The 22888-nt window shown below is 40.1% G+C and overlaps 1 protein-coding gene across 1 annotated transcript in view; it reads right to left on the bottom strand.

Annotated features, from left to right (window-relative positions):
* The window catches only part of ERP44 (endoplasmic reticulum protein 44), a 92276-nt gene that overhangs the window by 19306 nt on the left and 50082 nt on the right, over nt 1–22888 (bottom strand). The window contains exon 5 of the mRNA XM_043890786.1: nt 944–1128. Coding sequence (XP_043746721.1) covers nt 944–1128 — 185 coding nt within the window. The remainder of the gene's footprint in view (nt 1–943; nt 1129–22888) is intronic.

The raw sequence follows: 22888 nt of genomic DNA on the forward strand, positions 1-22888 counted from the left end.
ACATCAACCTGTAATGTGTGGCTGTCAGCAGACTCCATCATGGGTCTCTCACACTTCTATACATTTAGGTGTACCCAAGATCCAAGAGTCTGACCATTCTGGATCCAGGTCATCTCTCAAGGTTGTGCTTATTGGGAGCGAGGCTGAAGATTGAGGTGATGTCTCCCACCAGGACAGAAAGCAGGCCTACTGCTGGCTCTGAGACAGATATTTCCCAAGCCCAGAGTTCTCCTGTCCCAACCCCCGCATGAGCAGGGATCCATCTGGGCCTCTTTCAGCTCCACAGGGCTTGGGGGACAAGGAAACAAACGCTCACACTGTTCGCTGTGATGTGAGCAAGGAAACTGTTGTCTCTGGCCCAGGAGCCTTATGTCTTCTAACAGCATCTGTGAAATGAACTGGCTAACCTGTTCATTTGTAAGCAGGGTAAGAATCAAGTTGCAATGACAATTTAGCAATGACAGTCTGAAGCCCAAACTCAATTGCTTTCATTTCCTTTTAAAACACTTCTTGGTGTACAAAGAGAAAGACCTTGTTAATGTATCATTAAGGGCGGTGAGGTCAGAGATACTAAAATTTATACACATTGCCGCTGCAGGAGTGAGGTGAGCAGAGGCCCTGAGGGCGGCCGCTGAGCAGAAGGAAACGGTGTGTGCGCCTGACATGAGCTTCTGTTTCCTCATACTTCAGGCTGCCCTTTGCCCTCAATTAAACTGAATTAGTGCAACTTTATTGCTTTATACATTTTATTCAAAGGTTCAGTAAAACATTACCATTTCCCTTGAGAATTCAAGAAAAATTCAACTTGTTATGTATATGTATACATCAAAATCCACTGCAGTGAACAATAAGAAAATGTCTAGATTCTTTGAATTCCTAAGAATCTGTTTACATGAATCAAGCAGGCTATGCTCATTTGATCCAGCAAAAGTCAACGACTTACGTCAAGAGTGTTGGCTTCTGCCAAGATATGAAGCTCCTGAATGGGGTCACTTTTTTGTTGCCTGATGTAATCTGCAAGTGCTTTCACTGATCGCTGACCCCTATATTCTCTCTTCATCATCATCCCGTTACGAAACAACTTGAGGGTTGGGTATTTGCTTATCCTATATCTCTGGGCTATATCAGCTAAAAGAACGAAAACAAAAATTAACTTCACCTTCAAATGTAGTCTCAGTGGGCCCTTTAACCCAGCTGTAAAAATCTTACAATTATTTAGGGAGAACATTTTGGTTCACGCAATTCTTTTCCAGCATTAGCAAAAGAAACTAATCATGACAAGGTTCATATTGGTTAAGAGGCTAGGTTCCAGATGTATACTGCCTGGTTTAAACCCCAGAGCTATTTTACTGGCTGCTGAATTTGCAAGGTGCATCAATTCCCCATGCCTTATTTCTTATCTGCTACATAGGGATAATAGTTTCTACCACACAGTTATTTTAAGGCCTAAGTGAGACAATCAAATGCATAAACGAGTAAACTCTTAATAAATGTCAGTACTATTGTAGATGCAGTCTAGAAAAAAATTGGAATGTGCAAAATTCCAATTTTGAAAATAGTCATTCAAGTTACTTTACATTTAGTAAAAGAAATTTAAATTTAAATCACTCTCAAAGGCTAAAACTATTAGATTCATGGCTAGAAGGAGTATTTATAACCCCACATATGAAAATTTTCTGTAAGATGATACAATTAAAGCAAAACTCTGAGTATAAACACACACACACAAAAATCCCTTTACTATGACCTCAGGGTACATTCTCACACAAATCATTAAAATCAGTATTCAGAGTCTCAGAATAAGAAACTGAGTAAAAATGTATGCTAAGCTCACTTTTAGGAACCACAATTACTAAGACACAGACTCAATCAGACTGGAAAAGCCTTTAGGTTTTTCTGCTGTTACTTCTAAGAGGTAGCAAATAGGAGAAATCAACGGTTTCTAGACACTTGTTTTAATTCCTAAGTCGTGTCCAACTCTTTTTGTGACCCCCATGGACTACTACCTGCCATGGTTTCTCTGTCCATGGGATTTCTCAGGCAAGAATAATGGAGTGTGTTGCCATTTCCTTCTCCAGGGGATCTTCCTGACCCAGGGATCAAACCCACATCTCCGGCATTGGCAGGGGGCTTCTCTGCTGCTGAGCCACCAGCGAAGCCCTGGGAAAGCTCAAATGCCGTACGAGCCACATGGATGAGAATGAGAGAAGATGCGCTACATTTCTAGACTGACGGGCACCCGAGAGAACATAAGTAGCTTAAGACAGGTGCAAAAAAAATTTTTAAACTGAGTTCTAAAATTAAGGAATTTTAAAATAGCAGCACAAAAACCATGAAAATTCTCTAGCACTACCTCCATTTCTAGCAGTTACAAAACAAAACAGAATTGCAATAAACTGTTAACTATCTTAATTTTCTAGGAGATTAGATGGTAGAAACAACAGTACCAGAGGATATACATGGATGAGTGCTGACAGTTTCATGGGTGTACACACAGGACAAAACTTAATTTGTATGTTTTAGACAGGTAGTTAAGTCAACTATACCTCCATAAAATTTTTTAAAAATTAAAATGACCATTAACTATACAAAACAACAATTGTGCCTTGTGGGGTTTGACACAAAATACATAAAATAAAAACAGCAATGTATAAACTGGGGGAGGGGAAGTAAGCAGAAGGTTAATGACTCTATGTAAGCATTCTAATGTCTTTGCAACGCCTTGGAAGAGGTAAAAATACACCATTTTGGTAAGTCAAGGTTGCATTTTTTTCCTAAGATCAAAGAATGCTAAAATGGTGTATTAGAAGTTAAGGGCGGAATATGGGTTCTCAGAAGTAGGTTTGGAGAAAAGATTATGTAATTCAGATCATATAACACTTTGTTAAAACTCCATGGAGGATTTATAAAGGAGTAAATATGCTTGACTATTATTAACATGGGCTTCCCTTGTGGCTCAGCTGGTAAAGAATCTGCCTGCAATGCGGGACACCTAGGTTCAATCCCTGGACTGGGAAGATACCCTGAAGAAGGGAACAGCTTACCCACTCCAGTGTTCTGGCCTAGAGATTTCTCACAGAGAGTCGGACATGACTGAGCAGCTTTCACTTATAATTAATATAATTCTTTAAATAGAAGACAAATATGAGCAAACAGAACCACTGGTCATATGAGACTGAGAAGACTATTTTATTCACCAAATCACAGGAATTTGAAATAATATTAAGATATCTTAATACACATGTATTTACTACACATTCATCTGTTTGGCTTAGGAGTCAATACTTTCTGAAGCAGAATACTTCAGGATATATCAGCCATAAGCCCTTTATCAACCTGATAAATTAATGAGAAAGCATGTCTTCGAGGTGTTATAAAAATGGTGGGTTTTATTACCTGAGCAAGGGATTAATTAGACTAAATTGGTACTATAAATTGAGGGGTAAGTTCAGTTCAATCACGCAGTCGTGTCCGACTCTTTGCGACCCCATGGACCGCAGCACGCCAGGCTTCCCCGTCCATCACCAACTCCTGGAGCATGCTCAAACTCATGTCCATTAGGTCAGTGATGCCATCCAACCATCTATTCTCTTTTGTCCCCTTCTCCTCCTGGCTTCAATCTTTCCCAGCATCAGGGTCTTTTCCAATGAGTCAGTTCTCGCATCAGGTGGCCAAAGTATTGGAGCTTCAGCTTCAGCATCAGTCCTTCCAATGAATATTCAGGACCGATTCCCTTTAGGATGGACTGGTTGGATCTTCTTGCAGTCCAAGGGACTCTCAAAAGTCTTCTCTGCCACCACAGCTCAAAAGCATCATTTCTTCGGCGCTCAGCTTTCTTTATGGTCCAACTCTCACATCCATACATGACTACTGGAAAAACCATAGCTCTAACTAGACGGACCTTTACTGGCAAAGTAATGTCTCTGCTTTTTAATATTATGCTCTCTAGGCTGGTCACAGCTTTTCTTCCAAGGAGCAAGCATCTTTTAATTTCATGGCTGCAGTTACCATCTGCAGTGATTTTGGAGCACCAAAAAATAAGTGTTTTCTGTCACTGTTCCCATTGTTTCCACATCTAGTTGCCATGAAGTGATGGAACCGGATGCCATGATCTTAGTTTTCTGAATGTTGAGCTTTAAGCCTGTTTCACGCTCCTCTTTCACTTTCATCAAGAGGCTCTTGAGTTCTTCTTCACTTTCTGCCATAAGGGTGGTGTCATCTGTGTATCTGAGGTTATTGATATTTCTCCCGGCAGTCTTGATTCCAGCTTGTGGTTCTTCCAGCCTCGCATTTCACATGATGTACTCTGCATATAAGTTAAATAAGCAGGGTGACAATATACAGCCTTGACGTATTTCTTTCCCAATTTGGAACCAGTCTGTTGTTCCATGTCCAGATCTAACTGTTGCTTCTTGACCTCCATACAGATTTCTCAGGAGGCAGGTCAGGTGGTCTGGTATTCCCATCTCTTTCAGAATTTTCCAGTTTGTTGTGATCCACAAAGTCAAAGGCTTTGGCATAGTCAATAAAGCAAAAGTAGGTTTTTTCTGGCTCTCTCTTGCTTTTACGATGATCCAGTGGATGTTGGTAATTTGATCGCTGGTTCCTCTGGCTTTCCTAAATCAGCTTGAACATGTGCAAGTTCACGGTTCACATACTGTTGAAGCGTGGCTTGAAGAATTTTGAGCATTACTTTGCAAGAGAGTGAGATGAGTGCAATTGTGCAGTAGTTTGAGCATTCTTTGGCATTGCCTTTCTTTGGGATTGGAATGAAAACGGACCTTTTCCAGTCCTGTGGCCACTGCTGAGTGTTCCACATTTGCTGGCATATTGAGTGCAGCACTTTCACAGCATCATCTTTTAGGACTTGAAATAGCTCAACTGGAATTCCATCACCTCCACTAGCTTTGTTCGTAGTGATGCTTCCTAAGGCCCATTTGACTTTGCATTCCAGGATGTCTGGCTCTAGGTGAGTGATTACACCATCACCCACCTAGATGAGGGGTAAGAGTGGTTGTATAAGCAAGAAGAAGTCTTTTAAGACAAACAGAAGCACTTGCTATAAGGAAAAGCCTACAAAGTCTTACACTTACCCTAATACAAGAAAACTAGCCCAAAGAAATAATAAAAAGTACAGAACTTTACCTTCCTAACTAAAAAACTCATTCAGTCCTCATCATATCACACAGTAAACCTAGCATACTGTAAAATGAATTTTTGCTGTAATATATAAATGAATAAGTTTTTAATAAAAATGCTGTTAAAATTAGGCTAAATAGTTCTACTAGTCAATGCTACAATGCAGTGGACTAGAATGTGGAAAACATCTTTTACTATTTTTCCTGAATATCCATCAGTAGGAGATTGGTTAAATAAAGTACGGTACACCCATACAACAAAGTACTAGGCTGTTATATAAAAGAATGAAAAAGATTCCTTTGTGCTTCTGAGGAACAATCTCTAAGATACACTGTTCAGTGAAAATAGCCAGGTGCAAAGAAGATGAAAGAAATATAAAAGAAACTTAGAACATAAGTCGGATTATATATATATGATTTTTGCCCCCTTACCTCCTCCAAAAAACAACATCAAAGGACGAAAATGCAAGGTGGGGTCAGGAATGGAATTTACAGTTCCCTGACTTTACCGTGGTTTTAGTATTGATTTGGGATCAAGAAAATATTTAATAGTAAAACAAAATTAAAGATATTGAATACTGTAATTATTACTTTGAACTAAACACACACACACACACATTATAGATAAAGCCATGAGTAATCATGCTAATGCTATTAAAAATCAAGATTTTCAGCATAAGATACAAATATAAAATTGATGAAATTAAATTAAAACCCTGTATTATTTAGCTGGAGCTGAAATCACTACCAAAAATTCAGAATGTGTTTTTCTCTTTCAAAAATACGTATTTCCAAGCAGTTTCCACTGAAAACTTCATTGGCTAATTCTACCAAATATTTAAGGAAGAAATAATTCCATTTCCACACAAACTTTTCCCAAAAACTGAAGAGATTACTTTCCAATTATGATTACTTAGAGTAATTACTTTCTAATTACTTTCCACCATTACCCTTATATCCAAGCCAGATAATATCTGGGCATTTCTTATAATATCCAAATATTACTAAAAAAATTACAGATCATTATACCCAATAATCAAAATTAGAGGACCCACACTAGTGGACCTTAACACTTAATGCAGGCCTCAAGTAATTTAGACATTGTGATACTGACGTAAAGACAGACAAACAGATCCATGGAAGAGTCCAGAACCAGACCCACAGAGCCATGCAGAACTGACGTTTGGCAAAGATACAGTAGTAAAGTCTAACTATACACTACTTACACAATACATATCTAAACATAAGGATGCAAAAACCATGAAATTAAAAGGACGGGGAAAAATATACCGTATAAAACTAATCAAAAGAAATCTCATATAGCTATAGTAATAGTAAATAAGTATACATTAAAGCAAAAACCAAGAAGGACCCTTCATACTAATAAAAAGCTCAATTTCCCAGGTAGATGTAACAATTCTGAACTTGTTTGTGTCAAATAAAAACCTAAACATACATAAAGTAAAAAATGACAGAACTACAAAGTCAAACCTGTAATTGTGGTGGGAGATTATTATCACCTATTATAGCAACTAATATAATAAAATCAATAAAATACAGAGAATTTGAACAACACAACTAAGAAACCTGAATTATTTGACATACAAACATTATTTACTACCCCAAAGCTGTAACATACACATTTTTTTGCAGATATATATATCATATAAAAAACAAACATTATAATGAATCACATTTTCAAATCCTGAAAGATGATGCGGTGAAAGTGCCGCACTCAATATGCCAGCAAATGTGGAACACTCAGCAGTGGCCACAGGACTGGAAAAGGTCCATTTTCATTCCAATCCCAAAGAAAGGCAATGCCAAAGAAAGCTCAAACTACCGCACAACTGTACTCATCTCACATGCTAGTAAAGTAATGCTCCAAATTCTCCAAGCCAGGCTTCACCAATACGTGAACCGAGAACTTCCACATGTTCAAGCTGGTTTTAGAAAAGGCAGAGGAACCAGAGATCAAATTGCCAACATCTGCTGGATCATGGAAAAAGCAAAAGAGTTCCAGAAAAACATCTATTTCTGCTTTGTTGACTATATCAAAGCCTTTGACTGTGTGGATCACAACAAACTGGAAAATTCTGAAAGAGATGGGAATACCAGACCACCTGACCTGCCTCTTGAGAAACCTGTGTGCAGGTCAGGAAGCAACAGTTAGAACTGGACATGGAACAACAGACTGGTTCCAAATAGGAAAAGGAGTACGTCAAGGCTGTATATTGTCACCCTGCTTATTTAACTTATATGCGGAGTACATCATGAGAAACACTGGGCTGGAACAGGCACAAACTGGAATCAAGATTGCCGGGAGAAATATCAATAACCTCAGATATGCAGATGACACCACCCTTATGGCAGAAAGTGAAGAGGAACTAAAGAGCCTCTTGATGAAAGTGAAAGAGGAGCGTGAAACAGTTGGCTTAAAGCTCAACATTCAGAAAACTAAGATCATGGCATCGGGTCCCATCACTTCAAGGCAAATAGATGGCGAAACAGTGGAAACAGTGGCTGACTTTATTTTTCTGGGCTCCAAAATCACTGCAGATGGTGATTGCAGCCATGAAATTAAAAGACACTTACTCCTTGGAAGGAAATTTATTACCAACCTAGACAGTGTATTAAAAAGCAGAGACATTACTTTGCCAACAAAGGTCCGTCTAGTCAAGGCTATGGTTTTTCCAGTGGTCATGTGTTGATGTGAGAGTTGGACTCTGAGTGCCAAAGAATTGATGCTTTTGAACTGTGGTGTTGGAGAAGATTCTTGAGAGCCCCTTGGACTGCAAGGAGATCCAACCAGTCCATCCTGAAGGAGGTCAGTCCTGGGTGTTCATTGGAAGGACTGATGCTGAAGCTGAAACTCCAATACTTTGGCTACCTGATTCGAAGAGATGACTCATTGGAAAAGACCCTGATGCTGGGAGGGATTGAGGGCAGGAGGAGAAGGGGATGACAGAGGATGAGATGGTTGGATGGCATCACCGACTCAATGGTGTGGGTTCGGGTGGACTCCGGGAGTTGGTGATGGACAGGGAGGTCTGGCGTGCTGCGGTTCATGGAGTCGCAAAGAGTCGGACACGACTGAGCGACTTAACTGAACTGAAGTGAATGAATCACAGAAAAAGTCTCAACAACTTTCAAATAATTCAACTCATAATGAGAATAAAGTAACTTCTATATGCCATGGATTAAAGATGAAATTACAAAGGGAAACTGGAAAATATTTTGAAATGAATGACAATGAAAATACATATCAGAACTTGCAGCATGCAGCCTAAGGAATACTTAGAATGAAATCTATAACACTAAAATAGGTATGTTGGGGGGAATTCTACCAAACATTTAAGGACATGATAATGCCATTTATACAACCATTCTAGAAAACAAAAAAACAAACAAACAAAAAAGGGGACATTTCCCAAGTAATTTTATGAAACAAATTATTCTTGTTCAGAATATATAGAGAGCAATAACAAAAGGACCATCAAAAATGATAAGTGGGCTAAGATATCAATTTATGAAAGAAACCAATTTCTTTCATAAGGAATGACCAATAAAAATATGCTCAGTTGTAATCAAGAAGTAACAAATTAAAACTACCAGAGAACACATTTTGACCATCCTATCAGCAAAATAGCAATAACAAAAAAAATTTTTTTAATCAATAATATCAAGTCCTAGGAAGGGAAAATATACCCTATTAGGTTCAGTTTAGGTGCACATTCAATGTTAAGGCTAATGTGCCAAGAAATTAAATCCCCAAAGGATGTGGCAGAAAGGATATGAGATAGATTCAGAAAGAAATGAACTAGTCTACTACAAAACATCCATTTTCTATTTGTGGCCTAAGGATCAGTATGAAAATGGATAGCAAGAGGCACTGCTGGAGACAATATAATGCTTTCAACTTCCTTAACTTGGTGAATTAGTGGGCATAATGGGAAAAGAGTGTTCTGACAGCAAATGCACATATACTAGAAGTAAAACAAATAAGGCTAGAGATGGACTCCAGAGAGGGTTAAGTGCGAACTTAATGGGGTCTGAACTGTGTCCGACTTGAGATAAGCAGTCCCTGAGCAGCAGGGCTGGGCGTTGGCGGTGCTCGCCTGACTGCAGAGAACCAGGAATAGTGAGGAACCACTGCAGCAGCCCCAGCAGAAGAGTCTGGTCACCAGCTTCAACAGTGCAACCCTTAGACTGCCTTAAAATCCCAGTTACAGGTTAAAAAAAAAAAATTAAATAACCTTAAAGACTATCAGAGGGATAGATACTTGCTTGCTTAATTCTCAAACAACATCACGGCAGCAGGTACACAACATAATGAGGTGGCGTTTAATTACTAAGAAGTAATAACCTTAAAATTGCATTGATCAATAATCTCAGACATAAAGGTGACTTTTTACAAGCTTTGGTCAAAAGTGATTTTAGGATAATTACAAGGGGACATTTGACAGTACAACAAAGAATGACTTAAGGGGTATAATAAATGGGAGGGTTTTTTAAAAAAATCATTATTAATTGGATGGGTCAAATGTTAAAATGGATGTCAAAGGAATTATAAATTTAAGAAGGTTAACAGCTTGCTGAGTGGAAAATTAGCACATACTTCTGCTTCAGTGGTCACTTACTGCTCCGTGATGTGTTCCGCCTGCCAGCCTGCCATCCCCATGCCCGGCAAGGCTCCAGAAAGGGAAGTGCCCCTTGCTCTGGTCTAAGCAGTGCCCCTGCCTGCTGTGATTACCCATGGCAGAGAGTGAGAGGGGCAGACGATTTCAACGGAAAGGTCTTCCTGTTCTGGCTCCAGATTACCGAGCACTGCTGCCTATGTGTTTTTCTATTCCCAAACTACGCCCTCCCACAACGTGGTAAAAAAATCCAAAACAAAACAAAACCACAACAATAAAATAAAACCCTAAACATAAAAAACAGAAAAAAGCCGATATGCTCACTCAGGATTCGGACTAAACCTGCTCATACAAGTTCTGTTTTATGCACGTGATTCTTCACCGTATATTTTTTTCAGAACTGAAATACAGTTGACGTAGGACACGTTGACTTGATTCATTTCTATACTGCAGTATTACAGCATGACCCTCCTCACTGCAGTGTTAGCTAGTATTCCTAAATTTACATAGTTATGATTCCTTTTCTGTGGTGGGAATAATTGAGATCTAGTCTCTTAGCAAGTTTGATGTTAACACAAGATTGTTGTCTATAATTATTTTCCTATTCTTAATGTCTCACTTCTTTATAGCTCTTATAAAAACTCCTCGATCTCTTATGCGGAAGGTTCAAGCTACACTGGAAGGCAGGCAGGTGACAGGGACACGGGTATTGGGGAGAAAGCGCCGCCTGCTTCAAGAGCAATTACGAAGTGCTTTCCTGAAAGTGCTAGTGGGAATCCGAATGTTCTGCACTGACCAGCAAATAATACATTCAACAAGACTGTCTCTTGCTTGGAGAAGGAAATGGCAACCCACTCCACTATTCCTGCTTGGAGGATGCCATGGGCGGAGGAGCCTGGTGAGTTATAGTCCACCGGGTGGCAAAGAGTCGGACAGACGCAGCCACTGACCCGCCTCGTGCTCAGTGCCATACCGCCTGCAGCCACTGGAGGTCAGCAGAGAGCCTGGTCCCACCAGGGGCAGATGCAGGCACTTCCTACCTCTTAAGGCAGCATGACCACCAGGGAAAGTGATTAATTTTATCCCCAGTCTCCCCAAAAGAGGTTGAATAGGATGAGACCAAGTGATATCACGATCTGTAATTGAAGAAAAGGCAGGTTTTAATCATGGGCGTATGTACAAATTTTGGAAGACAATTACAAACTAAAGGATATGAGAGCATTTTGTAGCCCAGCTACCACTGGGGAAAATCGCTACTAACATTTTGGTTATATCTTGCTGAATTTGAATAACAGTTGCTTAACTAGCAGTGACGTGATTCAATTGAGAAAAAAAAAAATAACACTGAGGTTAGTCAAACAGTAAAGTGCCAGCATCAGTACTTACAGAACTGGGTATTAACAGATTGGAAGAAAATCCTAGAAACACTCAAAATGGCACAGAAGTCGACATTGTGTGGAAAAACACAAGAATCAATGACAGAATTGGAAAGTGACTGCACAGGAGTCAGATTCTGAACGTGAAACTGTTTCAGGATTACTTGAATAAATTTGTTTCCCTTTTTAGGTACATAAATAAACGATGTGACAAATCTGTAAGTAATTCTAAAATAGCTCTTAGGATAGACATAAAAATCCTAAGTGATAAGAAAACACTGTGCTATACTTTTATTTTTGTTTTTCTGTTTTCTTTTCAGTTACAGATAGAAGTGTGCTTTATAATCAGTGACAAGTAAACTTGATAAAATACAGCAAAAAATACAAAATAATACAAAAAGACTGTTGAGAGGTAATGCGAGAACCTATTTGAAGTATTTAACAGAGGACCTACACGGGGACAGTTCAGAAACGCTGGCGGTCATCTATCATCCATCTATTCAACAACTGTGAACACACACTGGCTGTGCACGAGGTGTCTATCCAGGGCCAGACACAGAGGGCCACAGAGACAAGGTCCGTGTGCCTACAGAGCCTCCGCCTGACCATCGCTGCTGTTGTCACTGTTATCACCCCTGCTGCTGGTACTATTTCTAATAGTTTCCACTCACTAGAGTCTTTTTTTCCTAACATTTACTTATTCATTTGGCTATGCCAGGACTTAGCTACAGCCCGAGGTCTTCAATCTTCGTTGCAGTATGTAGAATCTTTAGTTGTGGCAGTGGGATTTAGTTCCCTGACCAGGGATTGAACCCAGGCCCTCTGCATTGGGAGCTCAGAGTCCTAGCAACTGGACGACCAGGGAAGTCCCCAGACTAGAACCCTAAATGAAATTATTAAAACTCTTCATATATAATACAGGTAACAAAAAGATGTACCAGTCTGGGTTTTCTAAGATCAGTATAAAAGAAATCCTCTAATAAGTCAAAAATAAATATATCCTTGGGAGGAGCCAAGATGGCGGAGGAATAGGACGGGGAGACCACTTTCTCTCCTACAAATTCATCCAAAGAATAACTGAACGCAGAGCAAACTTCACAAAACAACTTCTGATCGCTAGCTGAGGTCATCAGGCGCCCAGAAAAGCAACCCATTGTCTTCAAAAGGAGATAGGACAAAATATAAAAGATAAAAAGAGAGACAAAAGAGCTAAGGATGGAGATCTGTCCCGGGAAGGGAGTCTTAATAGAGGAAGTTTCCAAACACCAGGAAACCCTCACACTGGCGGGTCTGGGGGAAGTTTTTGAATCTCGGAGGGCAACCTGACTGGGAGGGTAAGAATAAATAAAACCCACAGATTACGTGCCTAAAAGCAGGTCCCAGCAGAAAAGTACCCCAGACACCCGCATCCGCCACCAGCAAGTGGGGGCAGAACGGAGAGGAGCCGGCGGCATTGCTTAGGGTAAAGACCAGGCCTGAGTGCCCTGAGGACAATCGGAGGGAGCTTTTGTGAGTTACCAACTTAAACTGTGGATACCAAGAGAGAGAGAGATAATTAACCGGCCCGAATCCACTGCCGGCCGTTCGCAGAACAAAGGGACTGAGCAAGTCCAGAGAAGAGCTCGCAGGCTGCGGACCGGCCCAGCCCCACTGGAGGCAGGAGGCAGGGGAAGGGGCAGGCTCGGCCCCAAGGACCACATCCCCTACCGCACTGCAAACAGGCCCCCAGTTTCTAACCAAAGACTTCCTGAGATTCTGGATGGTCGACATCCGCCGGGAGGGTCGGGGGGAGACACAGGGCACAGGCACCCGGCGCGGTTGGGGACTGGGGCTGGGGACGCGCAGGGCAGAAGGCGCGCCGCACCCGGGGAGAGCGCGCCCGTCAAGCCCCTGGCTGCCTGAGCCGCTCTGACGGGGAAGGCACAAAACGCAGGCGCAGCTCTGTGTTCCGCGCTTTTGTGGAACACCCGAGGGCTGCAGCCGCACGCATTGCAGGGCACGCTCCACATAGAGCAGCCGGGAGACTGAGCAGCGCAGAAGGGAAAGCAGCGCCAGCCCCTTCCCGCAGCGCGATGGAACTAGCAACCTGAAGAAGAGTCCACCTCCGCCCGCCTGTGTCAGGGCGGAAATTAGGCACTGAAGAGCCCGGCAAACAGAAGCCAAATAAACAAAGGGAACGGCTTCAGAAGGGACCGGTGCAATAGATTAAAATCCCTGTAGATAACAGGGACTACACCGGAAGGGGCCGGTAGATATCGAGAAGTGTAAGCTGGACCGAGGAGCTATCTGAAACTGAGCCGAACCCACACTGACCGCAATAGCGCCAGAGAAATTCCTAGATATATTGTTACTTTTTTTTTCTTTTTTCTCTTTTATTTTTTCTTAAAATTCCCTATTGCTACTCTATTACTCCTTAACTTTCATTTTCATAGATTTTTAGATTTTTTTAATTAGGAAATTTTTTTTTCTTGTTTTTTTTTTTTCCTTTTTCTCTTTTTCTTTTTCTCTTATTTCCTTTTAAAGCCCTCTAGTACTCCTCTACTACTCCTTAATTTTCATTTTCATTACACTATAACCTTACAAAAAAAAACCACAGAAGCCCTATTTTTAAATGGAACTTCATATATATTTCTAAAATTTTTTTGTGTTTTGGTTTTTGTTTTTAATATTGTATTTTGAAGAGTCTAACCTCTACTCTAGATTTTTAATCTTTTTCAGTATATGATATAAATTGTGGACATTTAAGAATCCAATATTCAGTTCCCATTTTTATTCAGGAGTGTGTTGATTACTCTCTCCCAATCTTGACTCTCCGTTTTCTACCTCAGAACACCTCTATTTCCTCCTTTCCCCTTCTCTTCCCAATCCAATTCTGTGAATCTTTGTGGGTGTCTGGGCTACGGAGAACATTCTGGGAACAGACAACTGCATAGACCTGTCTCTCTCCTCTTGAGTCCCCCTTTTTCTCCTCCTGCTCATCTCTATCTCCCTCCTCCCTCTCCTCTTCTTCATATAACTCTGTGAACCTCTCTGGGTGTCCCTCACGGGGGAGAATCTTTTCGCCATTAACCTAGAAGTTTTATTATCAGTGCTGTATAGTTGGAGAAGTCTTGGGACTACTGGAAAAGAAAAACTGAAATCCAGAGGCAGGAGACTTAAGTCCAAAACCTGAGAACACCAAAAAACTGACTACACGAAACATTAAGTAATAAGAGACCATCCAAAAGCGTCCATACCTACACTGAACCAACCACCACCCAAGAGCCAATAAGTTTTAGAGCAAGACATACCACGCAAATTCTCCAGCAACGCAGGAACATAGCCCTGAACGTCAACATACAGGCTGCCCAGGGTCACACCTAACACATAGACCCATCTCAAAACTCATTACTGGGCACTCCATTGCACTCCAGAGAGAAGAAATCTAGTTCCACACACCAGAACACTGACGCAAGCTTCCCTAACCAGGAAACCTTGACAAGCCAATCGTCCAACCCCACCCGCTGGGTGAAACCTCCACAATAAAAAGGAACCACAGACCTCCAGAATACAGAAAGCCCATTCCAGACACAGCAATCTAAACAAGATGAAAAGGCAGAGAAATACCCAACAGGTAAAGGAACATGAAAAATGCCCACCAAGTCAAACAAAAGAGGAGGAGATAGGGAATCTACCTGAAAAAGAATTTAGAATAATGATAATAAAAATGGTCCAAAATCTTGAAAATAAAATGGAGTTACAGATAAATAGCCTCGAGACAAAGATTGAGAAGATGCAAGAAATGTTTAATAAAGACCTAGAAGAAATAAAAAAGTCAATTAAAAATGAATAATGCAATAAATGAGATCAAAAACACTTTGGAGGGAACCAAGAGTAGAATAACGGAGACAGATGATAGGATAAGTGAGGTAGAAGATAAAATGGTGGAAATAAATGAAGCAGAGAGGAAAAAAGAAAAAAGAATCAAAAGAAATGAGTACAATCTCAGGGACCTCTGGGACAATGTGAAATGCCCCAACATTCGAATCATAGGAATCCCAGAAGAAGAAGACAAAAAGAAAGGCCATGAGAAAATACTTGAGGAGATAATAGCTGAAAATTTCCCTAAAATGGGGAAGGAAATAGCCACCCAAGTCCAAGAAACCCAGAGAGTCCCAAACAGGATAAACCCAAGGCGAAACACCCCAAGACACATATTAATCGAATTAACAAAGATCAAACACAAAGAACAAATATGAAAAGCAGCAAGGGAGAAACAACAAATAACACACAAAGGGATTCCCATAAGGATAACAGCTGATCTATCAATAGAAACCCTCCAGGCCAGAAGGGAATGGCAGGACATACTGAAAGTAATGAAAGAGAATAACCTACAACCTAGATTACTGTACACAGCAAGGATCTCATTCAGATATGAAGGAGAATTCAAAAGCTTTACAGACAAGCAAAAGCTGAGAGAATTCAGCACCACCAAACCAGCTCTTCAACAAATGCTAAAGGATCTTCTCTAGACAGAAAATGCAGAAAGGTTGTATAAACGTGAACCCAAAACAACAAAGTAAATGGCAATGGGACCACACCTATCAATAATTACCTTAAATGTAAATGGGTTGAATGCCCCAACCAAAAGACAAAGACTGGCTGAATGGATACAAAAACAAGACCCCTATATATGCTGTCTACAAGAGACCCACCTCAAAACAAGAGACACATACAGACTAAAAGTGAAGGGCTGGAAAAAAATATTTCACGCAAACGGAGACCAAAAGAAAGCAGGAGTCGCAATACTCATATCAGATAAAATAGACTTTCAAATAAAGGATGTGAAAAGAGACAAAGAAGGACACTACATAATGATCAAAGGATCAATCCAAGAAGAAGATATAACAACTATAAATATATATGCACCCAACATAGGAGCACCGCAATATGTAAGGCAAATGCTAACAAGTATGAAAGAGGAAATTAATAGTAACACAATAATAGTGGGAGACTTTAATACCCCACTCACAACTATGGATAGATCAACTAAACAGAAAATTAACAAGGAAACACAAACCTTAAATGACACAATGGACCAGCTAGACCTAATTGGTATCTATAGGACATTTCACCCCAAAACAATCAACTTCACCTTTTTCTCAAGTGCATGCGGAACCTTCTCCAGAATAGATCACATCCTGTGCCATAAATCTAGTCTTGGAAAATTCAAAAAAATTGAAATCATTCCAGTCATCTTTTCTGACCACAGTGCACTAAGATTAGATCTCAATTACAGGAAAAAAATTGTTAAAAATTCAAACATATGGAGGCTAAATAACATGCAAATAACCAACAAATAACCAACAAATCATAGAAGAAATCAAAAAAGAAATCAAAATATGCATAGAAATGAATGAAAATGAAAACACAACAACCCAAAACCTATGGGACACTGTAAAAGCAGTGCTAAGGGGAAGGCTCATAGCATTACAGGCTTACCTCAAGAAACAAGAAAAAAGTCAAATAAATAACCTAACTCTACACCTAAAGCAATTAGAGAAGGAAGAAATGAAGAACCCCAGGGTTAGCAGAAGGAAAGAAATCTTAAAAATTAGGGCAGAAATAAATGCAAAAGAAACTAAAGAGACCATAGCAAAAATCAACAAAGCTAAAAGTTGGTTTTTTGAAAAGGTAAATAAAATTGACAAGCCATTAGCCAGACTCATCAAGAAACAAAGAGAGAAGAACCAAATCAACAAAATTAGAAATGAAAATGGAGAGATCACAACAGACAACACTGAAATACAAAGGATCATAAGAGACTACTACCAGCAGCTCTATGCCAATAAAATGGACAACTTGGAAGAAATGGACAAATTCTTAGGAAAGTATAACTTTCCAAAACTGAACCAGGAAGAAATAGAAGATCTTAACAGAGCCATCACAAGCAAGGAAATCGAAACTGGAATCAGAAATCTTCCAGCAAACAAAAGCTCAGGACCAGATGGCTTCACGGCTGAATTCTACCAAAAATTTAGAGAAGAGCTAACACCTATCTTACTCAAACTCTTCCAGAAAACTGCAGATGAAGGTAAGCTTCCAAACTCGTTCTATGAGGCCACCATCACCCTAATTCCAAAACCAGACAAAGATGCCACAAAAAAGGAAAACTACAGGCCAATATCACTGATGAACACAGATGCAAAAATCCTTAACAAAATTCTAGCAAACAGAATCCAACAACATATTAAAAAAATCATACACCATGACCAAGTGGGCTTTATCCCAGGAATGCAAGGATTCTTTAATATCCGCAAATCAATCAATGTAATACACCACATTAACAAATTGAAAGATAAAAACCATAGGATTATCTCAATAGATGCAGAGAAAGCCTTTGACAAAATTCAACACTCATTTATGATTAAAATTCTCCAGAAAGCAGGAATAGAAGGTACATACCTCAACATAATAAAAGCTATATATGACAAACCCACAGCAAGCATTACCCTCAACGGTGAAAAATTGAAAGCATTTCCCCTGAAATCAGGAACAAGACAAGGGTGCCCACTCTCATCACTACTATTCAACATAGTTTTGGAAGTTTTGGCCACAGCAATCAGAGCAGAAAAAGAAGTAAAAGGAATCCAGATAGGGAAAGAAGAAGTGAAACTCTTGCTGTTTGCAGATGACATGATCCTCTACATAGAAAACCCTAAAGACTACCAGAAAATTACTAGAGTTAATCAACGAATATAGTAAAGTTGCAGGATATAAAATTAACACACAGAAATCCCTTGCATTCCTATACACTAACAATGAGAAAACAGAGAAATTAAGGAAACAATACCATTCACCATTGCAACAAAAAGAATAAAATACTTAGGAGTTTATCTACCTAAAGAAACAAAAGACCTATACATAGAAAACTATAAAACACTGATGAAAGAAATCAATGAGGACACAAACAGATGGAGAAACATACCGTGTTCATGGATTGGAAGAATCAATATTGTCAAAATGGCTATTCTACCCAAAGCAATCTACAGATTCAATGCAATCCCTATCAAGCTACCAATGGTATTTTTCACAGAACTAGAACAAATAAGTTCACAATTTGTATGGAAATACAAAAAACCTCGAATAGCCAAAGTAATCTTGAGAAAGAAGAATGGAACTGGAGGAATCAACCTGCCTGACTTCAGACTCTACTACAAAGCCACAGTCATCAAGACAGTATGGTACTGGCACAAAGACAGAAATATAGATCAATGGAACAGAATAGAAAGCCCAGAGATAAATCCACGAACCTATGGACACCTTATCTTTGACAAAGGAGGCAAGGATATACAATGGAAAAAAGACAACCTCTTTAACAAGTGGTGCTGGGAAATCTGGTCAACCACTTGCAAAAGAATGAAACTAGAACACTTTCTAACACCATACACAAAAATAAACTCAAAATGGATTAAAGATCTAAATGTAAGACCAGAAACTATAAAACTCCTAGAAGAGAAGATAGGCAAAACACTCTCCGACATGAATCACAGCAGGATCCTCTATGACCCACCTCCCAGAATACTGGAAATAAAAGCAAAAGTAAACAAATGGGACCTAATGAAACTTTTGAACAACAAAGGAAACTATAAGTAAGGTGAAAAGACAGCCCTCAGATTGGGAGAAAATAATAGCAAATGAAGCAACGAAGGATTAATCTCAAAAATATACAAGCAACTCCTGAAGCTCAATTCCAGAAAAATAAATGACCCAATCAAAAAATGGGCCAAAGAACTAAACAGACATTTCTCCAAAGAAGACATACAGATGGCTAACAAACACATGAAAAGATGCTCAACATCACTCATCATCAGAGAAATGCAAATCAAAACCACAATGAGGTACCATTATACGCCAGTCAGGATGGCTGCTATCCAAAAGTCTACAAGCAATAAATGTTGGAGAGGGTGTGGAGAAAAGGGAACCCTCTTACACTGTTGGTGGGAATGAAAACTAGTAGCCACTATGGAGAACAGTGTGGAGATTTCTTAAGAAACTGGAAATAGAACTGCCATATGACCCAGCAATCCCACTTCTGGGCATACACACTGAGGAAACCAGATCTGAAAGAGACACGTGCACCCCAATGTTCATTGCAGCACTGTTTGTAATAGCCACGACATGGAAGCAACCTAGATGCCCATCAACAGACGAATGGATAAGGAAGCTGTGGTACATATATACCATGGAATATTACTCAGCCGTTAAAAAGAATTCATTTGAATCAGTTCTAATGAGATGGATGAAACTGGAGCCCATTATACAGAGTGAAGTAAGCCAGAGGACAAAGAACATTACAGCATACTAACACATATATATGGAATTTAGAAAGATGGTAATGATAACCCTATATGCAAAACAGAAAAAGAGACAGATGTAGAGAACAGACTTTTGGACTCTGTGGGAGAAGGCGAGGGTGGGATGTTTTGAGAGAACAGCATGTATATTATCTATAGTGAAACAGATCACCAGCCCAGGTGGGATGCATGAGACAAGTGCTCGGGCCTGGTGCACTGGGAAGACCCAGAGGAATCGGGTGGAGAGGGAGGTGGGAGGGGGGATCGGGATGGGGAATACGTGTAACTCCATGGCTGATTCATGTCAATGTATGACAAAACCCACTGCAATGTTGTGAAGTAATTAGCCTCCAAGTAATAAAAAACAATTAAAAAAAAAAAAGGAAAAAAAAAATATATCCTCACCAGAGATGCAGCGATTCCTTTTATGGGACCCCTAGATGGGAGAAATTAAAAGGCAGATCTGTCAGATCAGTATGAACCCAGTTTCCCAGTCCTCTGCAGGACGAGCGAGGACACAGTGGCCATCATAGGACATGAATGCCCTCTGGGGTGTGGGAAGAGACTGCTTCTCTCTGTATCTTCCATCTCTCTCTAATTGCCCTGACTTCCCTTTTCCTCTGCTTCTCTTTACTTAAATACAACAAATGGAGAAGTTAGGGGCTTAGGAGCAGAACTAAATTCTACCACTAGATGAGGGTTTTTCAAGCTACAAGCTTTACACTGGGATTTCAAAAAAATATAGCTAAGCTTAAACAGAGCTGGAAGCTTCCTGAGGTCACCCCAGCATCACTCTAAGTTTAAAATTCTCTAACAGTTTCCAGCCTTTTGCAGGAAGAAAGCAGAGTCAGGAAGGGAAGGGAAAGCTGCCGCGTCTGGCTTACAGAGAGAAAGAAGAGGGCCGGCGGGGTGAGGTGAGCCGGTTACGGCAATCTCGCCTTCTCCCCTCTAGTGCCAGCCTCTCAGCCTACTTACCTGAGCCTTTCAACCTTCGGGTGAGGTCCTAAAAGGGCATACAAAGAGCTGAGAGAAAGGTAAGAGAGAAAGGACTCCACGGGACGCTGCCAGGTGGAAAAGAGAGAGACAGAAAGAAATGCGGGCAGCAGACCTACAGTCACGCCCGGAGATGGGTTTCCTGATCAGCTGGCAAACTGGAGGACAACTCCAAACTAAGGACGCCCAGCGGGTCTAAGGAGTGAGAACGTGCAGTGCCTCCCACAGGGACTACTTTGAAAACACTCACTTGGCATGTTTTATGAAAATTAGTGCCATTACATTTTGTATTATTATATAATTTTGCTTGTTTCTTAACTTATGGTGTCCTCTTGTTCTCAGTTCTTAAGCAGGGCTGATAAAGAAAAAAATATGTAACACCACATTGGCAGAAATTCCCAAATGCAAGACAATATACAAGACTTGTGGCTAAGATAAATAGGTAAATTCTGACATGCCACACCTCAATTTAAGCTTGCAAAAATGTTAGGAAGCAATACAGTCACTAAAGATTTTAAAAATTCAATGCAAACAAAGCATGGCTCATTCATTTTGCCACATTAATTTCTTCCAATAATCTATCTTGAGATTTATCAAGTCTTTCAGCATTTATTGATAGGATAAGCTGGCTTTCCCCATTTTAGATATTGATGGGATTTATTGTTTCCTAATATTAAGCCATCTTTGTGTTACTGGCATGAACTCTTTTTTTTTTTGGCTGCACAGCACGTGGGATCTTGGCTCCCTAACTGAACCTGCACTCTCTGCATTGGAAGCGCAGAGTCTTAACCACTGGAACGCCAGGGAAGTCCACGTAAGTTCTATTTGGTAATGGAAGAGGGTTCGCAAAGGGCACATCAGCCTTTCACTGTTCCTGGTGGAGATGCAGAGACGCTACTGTGCAAGAGAAGGCAGCTTACGAGAGAAGGCAGTTCATGACCCACAAAACGCCTTCAGCTGCCATCCCTGCACACAGGAGGCTTTCACTGAGAAAGAGAGAGCCACTAACAGAACTTGGGCTCGGATTCCAAAAGCCAGCGAGTGGCTCTAAGTGTTCCTTGAAATACCAGTAAACGTCTATTCAAGGACATCCTTTTAAAATCCAATCATCATGTTGAAAATTACTTATCACAGTGAAAATAAACAGAAATTACAATTAACAGTATCACAGAACACCTGTAGAGTGCAGATTTCAAGCTGCTTTTACACATATTTTCTCAAAAAGTCTAAATCGACAAGGCTCTCCTCTCTCTTTTCTCAACTAGACAAATTATAGGTTCAGTGACTTTTTATATCAGCTTTCTATCTTGAAAATTTTCAAACTTATAGAAAAGATGAGAAAGTAATATAGTGAGTACCTGTACGCCCTCACCTGGATTTAACATTTAACCGTACCCACCCCTCCTTACCCCTACACACACTTTTTATGGCAGCTCTTGAATCAAGTTCACTGATTTTTTTTTATTTAAAGATAACTTGCCCAACTATATATGACTTAGTAGGTAGCAGGCCACTGGTGCCAGAACAAAGGCTTCTAGCCACACAGTACAGAGACAGTAATGGAAACAATATCATATGCAAGTAAACACATTTTTATGTACACACTAACCCAGTATAGGTAATTTAAACAGACTATTGCATTATTCATAACAAACATTTTAAGTCATTTTAATACAGGAACTGGGTGAATTCTCAGTTTCTTTGAGAAACCTCAATTTAAATTACTTTACTTTGATTTTCAAAATCATAGTTACCTGATAAACGCTGTATACTCCTGGGGACAGTCTGGCTCCCTCCATGTACCATGTAACCTCGGTAAATCACTCTAAGTCGTTCAGTGTCTTCATCTATAAAGCAGTAACATACTCCAGCTCTCTGGAAGTCCAGCGTTCACCACCACCTCAGAAACTTCACGCTTACTGCTTCTCCTGTCTGAAACACACTTCTTCCTCTATTTCCCTTAAAAACTCCTTCTCCAAGGGGACCTTAGACTAAGACATAGGACCTAAAACCTTCCCTTCAAAACAGTTATCCTGAAGAGCAACTGTGGGCGTATTGCTCTTGCCTTTCTGGGTGTATCTGGCTCATTGCTGTATCTCTAAAACCTCCCACACTGCACTACAGAGAGCAGGCATATAAAAAAAGAAACGCTGAATAAGTAAATAACACAATCTAACTCAAGGGGCTGTGGTGAAGATAACTGAAATAATACAAGCAAAAACCATGCCTAACTCCAGTAGGTTTTTCCCAACAATCTGACTAGAATATTTTTTACAAAAGAAATAACACTACTATTTTGAATGGAAGTTCTGGGCGATACACTGAGCCAGAAGCAAGACAGACTTAAGTATCAGAAGGTAAAGCAGAGTAGGTTGCCACAGTACCAGCAGGTGATTTAATAAGAACAC

This window comes from Cervus elaphus, chromosome 29 (assembly GCF_910594005.1).
Source record: "Cervus elaphus chromosome 29, mCerEla1.1, whole genome shotgun sequence".
Taxonomy (NCBI): domain Eukaryota; kingdom Metazoa; phylum Chordata; class Mammalia; order Artiodactyla; family Cervidae; genus Cervus; species Cervus elaphus.